The 4,956-nt window shown below is 46.1% G+C and overlaps 1 protein-coding gene across 1 annotated transcript; it reads right to left on the minus strand.

The window, feature by feature from the left end:
* Nucleotides 1–273: 273 nt before the first annotated feature.
* On the minus strand, nucleotides 274–1,688 carry LOC111072793 (serine/arginine repetitive matrix protein 2-like). Its single transcript, XM_041592741.1, has 4 exons — nucleotides 1,395–1,688; nucleotides 1,222–1,333; nucleotides 1,084–1,158; nucleotides 274–1,017 (listed from the first exon to the last, which is right to left on the minus strand). The coding sequence occupies exons 1-4, from the start codon at nucleotides 1,595–1,597 to the stop codon at nucleotides 274–276; spliced, it is 1,134 nt and encodes a 377-aa protein (XP_041448675.1). The 5' UTR covers nucleotides 1,598–1,688.
* Between the last annotated feature and the right edge of the window lie 3,268 nt (nucleotides 1,689–4,956).

Genomic DNA, 4,956 nt, shown 5'->3' on the forward strand with positions numbered 1-4,956 from the left:
ATCTTGATTGGGATTCTTATGAGCTTGAGTGTGGCAATCAGCTACGGGATTGACTGTGACTCCTGTCCTACTGGTACTCGGGGAATTCCATCGGAGGGCTCTCGGGCTCCGGCTTGATCGTGAACAGAGGCTGCAGGTTAGGCAGCGTCGGGGTTCCAGGACCACGCACAGGCAAGTGCGGGGAGTGAGGACCGCTCGAAGGGAGATCTCGGGCCGCCGGCCCCAGGCAAGTGCGGGGAGTGAGGACGCTTGAGATTGGTGTAAGTGGGCGGATCAGCTGGGCCTTGGGGTGGGCGATAGCTGGGCCTTGGGGGTGCGATCATCAGGCTGACGCCTTATAGTTTGGGCACGTATACGAGCACTGCGCCTGGGGGATCGGGAACGGGTACGGTGACTGCGCCTGGGAGATCGGGAACGGGAACGGTGACTGCGCCTGGGAGATCGGGAACGGGAACGGTGACTGCGCCTGGGAGATCGGGAACGGGAACGGTGACTGCGCCTGGGAGATCGGGATCGGGAACGGGTACGACGACTGTAGCTTCGCATCGGAAGGGCTTGTCTAAGCATTCTGGCCTGGAAGGGAGCCACCTGAATCCGCTGTCCACCTATGGTGCCTCCGTTCATTCGCTCTATTGCCAGTGCACAGGCGTTGGGGCAGACAAACTGCACAAAGGCGTAACCCCGACCCATCGGATTCCTTGGATGTCTGTTAGTCGGGTACTCCACCGCCGTAAGTTCCCCAAAATGCCCAAAAAGCTCCGATAGCTGCTCCCGTTTCACGGAGAGAGGCAGGCCACGAATGTGGATCTTCACCGACGACAGTGGCACCCGTTTTCCGTTGCCGCCCATATGAACACACGAGGGGTGGCACTGTCGACTGGCAGCTGCCTTTTCCAGCCGATTGGAGTTCCGCAACGGCGCCGTGGACTTTTCAGGCAACTGACTGTCGCCTCCGCCGTCTCCTCCGCCGAAGCTTAGACTAGTAGCCATGGACGTAGCGTCGCTGGCCATCTGGAGCTGCGACATCAGTGCATGTTTATTCGGTTGACAGTACCTCACACTGACGGGCGAGCAACTACTTACCGGCTCAGGGCTGGCTTCAGGGATCTCCCTCTTAATCTTCGGCCATTGCAACTCAGGGGCAGCGCTCGGCAGCGTCTTAGGAATGTTTCGTATATATATATATGCATATATGTACATGATGTGCGTTCAACTACTTACCGACTCGACCAACTCATCCTGCTCCATGGGTTCCACCTGCATGCTGGACTCTGCATAATACCCCACCGGATGGGTTTGCGATCCAACACTTCGCAGCTCCCGCTTTTCCTCCCTGAGTGGGGATTGCAGTGCCTTTTACGACTGGCGTTCACTTGAGTATGAGTTTTACTTACTGGAGGCAGTTGAGCACACGGCATGGATGGTAGTGGAGGGGTCCCTCATGCCGGACGGAAGAACCCGAAGGCCTAGGCTTAGCCACGCATTTCTTGCGTTTATTTGTAACCACTTCTATCGGGATTAGTGGGTCCGCGATCTCCTCTTCCTCGAATGGCCCCGTTTCAATGAAAATGGTCCTATTTCGCAATATTTTGAACATTTTTATGTTTCACCGGAATAGAAATAAAAAACAAGTTATACGCTGGGAACTATCACACCGACTGACTGACTGAATAATGTCTCCAATGGAGCGACACACAAGGAATGGAGCACACAGAATGGCACACTTCGATCGTCGATAAATCTGACGGCTGGCTTCAGAAGCGAGAATGTGACCAAAGAAATTTACGTTTGAAATGCAATATATTCTCAGGAATTATCGACTAGCTCCCAATTTAGTTACAGTGTAGAGTAGAGTGAATATTTTGCAATCGTGCGTGGGGTAGAGTCCCCTGGTGCGATAGACATAAAGGTTCTCCCTTTGAAGAAGGGAAATATGTTTTAATTTTATTATTAATCAGTTTGTACATTCCCGGTACATTCCATAGATTGGTGTGGTCCTGTAGAGGGGGCTGTGGGTGGGTAAGTGGGAGCTGGGTGTTCCTCGGGTTCCTCGGGAATGCGGGTGCGAATGTCACCATCGGACGGACCTTGTTCCCGGTGCAGTATTTGGTGGCGTCGATTCTTTTAGGGTAGTCACCCGCACATATCGATGGTGCTGTTCTGGCTATCGGGGCTTGAAATGTCAATTGCTGAAAAGTCAGGCTAGCTGAAGGTTGAACATAAATTTGCAGGGGCATTCGCTTGAGGGTTTCGCACTTTAACTTCCTTTGTCCACTGCTCTGAGGTAAGTGAAGCGTGGCTCGGTGTCGAATATTGTCATAATACACGCGGTGATGCATTGCAGTAACCAATCCAATTAAAATGGACCACTCCCAGTCTGCCGCCAGCTCCTCGGCTACTTCTGCAATGCTCCTGAGTGACTTGTACACATTCACAAGCGTCGTACGGATGCTGGTCCACCTCTTATGCGCTAATCTGGAGCGGGGCACGTCGGCCAGGCTCTGTCTGAAGACCAGCAACCAGGAGCAAGTACTGGCCGAGTTGAGTGAGGGTTCTTCCAGCGTTCTGCTGAACATCGACTTAAACTTTGGCGACACCTTATACCTGGACACCACTGGCCCTGCATTTGGGGCTCTTCTTAGGATGCATGCCGCCGCTCAACGTCTGGGGGATTGCTTTCTAATCGCCTCGAAGGGGGTTCTGGTGGAAATGCACAATAATTTCGCAAAATAATCTTGCAAATTTCGCATTAATTTCACACTGTGCAGCACACACACATACACCTTTAGCAGGTACCAATACATTGCAAATCAACAAACACCAAATCAAGCAACGAAAAACTAAATAAACCCACACGCAGTGCAGTGCAGTGCAAGGCAATGAAAGTGAAAGTTGAAAGTTCATTTTTGTGCCGCGTATGCATCGATGTGTCATGGAGTTCGTTCCCTGCCCACCTGCCCACAGGGCACACGGATGCACGGCATGTCAGTGTGTCTGTGTTTCCTTCCTACCACGGATAGACATTCATTTCGGTGGGGCAGACATGGCAGCCCAAAACACAACCCCTAACCCGAAGCCCAGCACACCAGAACGCAGAACGCAGGACGCAGGGCACGTGCAGCATTTGCAACTGGCGCTAGTCAAAAGGTTGCTCGGCCAAATTAAGTGTTCCAGCAGTTTGAGGGGCTTCTGGATTATGGGTCACATATCCCCGCCAAGCAGGAGCAGCCCTGCCACTCTGCCACTCTCAGCTTAAACTATTTGGGACTTTAAATTTGTCTGCTGCTGCTGCTGCTGCTGCTCTCTCGCTCACCTGAAGGTGCGGCCTCCAATATACACACACACACACACACCCATGTACGTATACATATGTATGTAGGTGTGCGTATGTGTGCATGTAAATAGCAGCCCAGAAGGTTGAGTTCTGGGCTCTATTTCCACTAGTCTTGGCTAGTTTGAATTTAAGCCGATTTTGCGGTAGTTGCCCCTCATTAAACACACATTTTCCACACCCCCCATACCCACACACACACACACACACACACACACACACACAACACACACACACACACACACACACACACACAGATGAGGCTTGCATAATCACATCATAATCAGGAATAATAAGTGTGGTTTTTCATATACATATTTCCGTTTGTGTGCAAAGTGATTACCACCGCAAAAGTAAACCCCAAAACGAATGCAATTGCAAAACATTCACTATAATTACAGGAATGCATGCCCGCCCATATCAACCACATTAACAATGGCGATTACGCCTTACGCTTACGATAGAGATTATGATTAGGTTCGACTACTAGATAATAATGGTGGTGATGATGATGATGATGATAAGCTCCTTGGCCAATATGGTACGGGCATAGAAAGGCCAATCATTTGGTCCACTAACAAACTGCAACAGAACCCCACAACCCCACACCAGTTATTGTAAATGGTGAGTGTGGCAGCCGCGTGCTGCCCTTTCTACCCTTCACAATTAGTCAATTGAGTGGCATGAGGCTACGTTTATTACGGCCTGTGTGGAAAGGAAACCTATAGAACCTATGGAGTGCATAGCTCTATATTGATAGCTCCATATTGATAGCTCTATGTACATCTTTGTCTGTATCTGTACACTGATAGAAAAAAGGCATAGTAAAAATAACTACAATCATATTTGAATTTAAAATGCCATTTTTAAATACAAACATAGTAAAATTTAATAGAATTCACTTTGATTCAAATATAAATGTATTAAAAATGCTTTTTTAATACGGCCATATTTAATAAATACAAAACATCAAAATAACTATAATATATTAAATTTGTAGTTTAATAGTTAATTTAAATTAATATTATTATGACTTGATTTCAAAATTTTTCTTTTAAAATTCAAAGGAAAACTTTTTATTTTAAATATTCCATATTAAATGGCTAAATATTTTTTGTATTTATTTAACATTTATATATTTTGTATTCCCTCAATCCAACTAGTTCCAGCTGCTGCTGCCTTGAATGCACAGTAAAATTATCTTAGCGCAGGGCTAGTCACAACCAATGCAGTCCTCTCATGTTGCGTTATTTCTAGTTGAAAATTTTAACCAATTCACACCATGAGGACTTAAATGTAATTTGCGTACCAAAATAATAACCAATTAGTTAAAAATTAATATAAATAAAATATGAAACTATTAAATTTAAATATGATTATTTAATATTATTATATATTATTTATTATGTATTATTTATTTATTATTTATTATATATTATTAAATTTAAATATTTCTATATTAATATCAAAATTTAAGTGAAAATTTCAATTTTAATACAACACTCTTGGATGAAAATCATGGCATAACTATTAAATCTAAGTGAAAATATTAAAATTTCAGGCTTTTTTCTATCGGTGTAGATTGTGTTCCTGGTGCCGTGGAGGTGCTGTATGGCCACCCCCTT

This window comes from Drosophila obscura, unplaced genomic scaffold, assembly GCF_018151105.1.
Source record: "Drosophila obscura isolate BZ-5 IFL unplaced genomic scaffold, ASM1815110v1 contig_185, whole genome shotgun sequence".
NCBI classification, from domain to species: domain Eukaryota; kingdom Metazoa; phylum Arthropoda; class Insecta; order Diptera; family Drosophilidae; genus Drosophila; species Drosophila obscura.

Excerpts from the sequence above, each read along its gene's own strand:
- LOC111072793 (XM_041592741.1), bottom strand. The coding sequence starts at position 1,597 with ATGTTCAAAATATTGCGAAATAGGACCATTTTCATTGAAACGGGGCCA. Across the intron at positions 1,334-1,394 it reads CGTGTGCTCAACTGCCTCCA|GGAGGAAAAGCGGGAGCTGC; the intron begins GTAAGTAAAACT and ends ATCCCCACTCAG. Across the intron at positions 1,018-1,083 it reads CTGAAGCCAGCCCTGAGCCG|CTCCAGATGGCCAGCGACGC; the intron begins GTAAGTAGTTGC and ends CTGATGTCGCAG.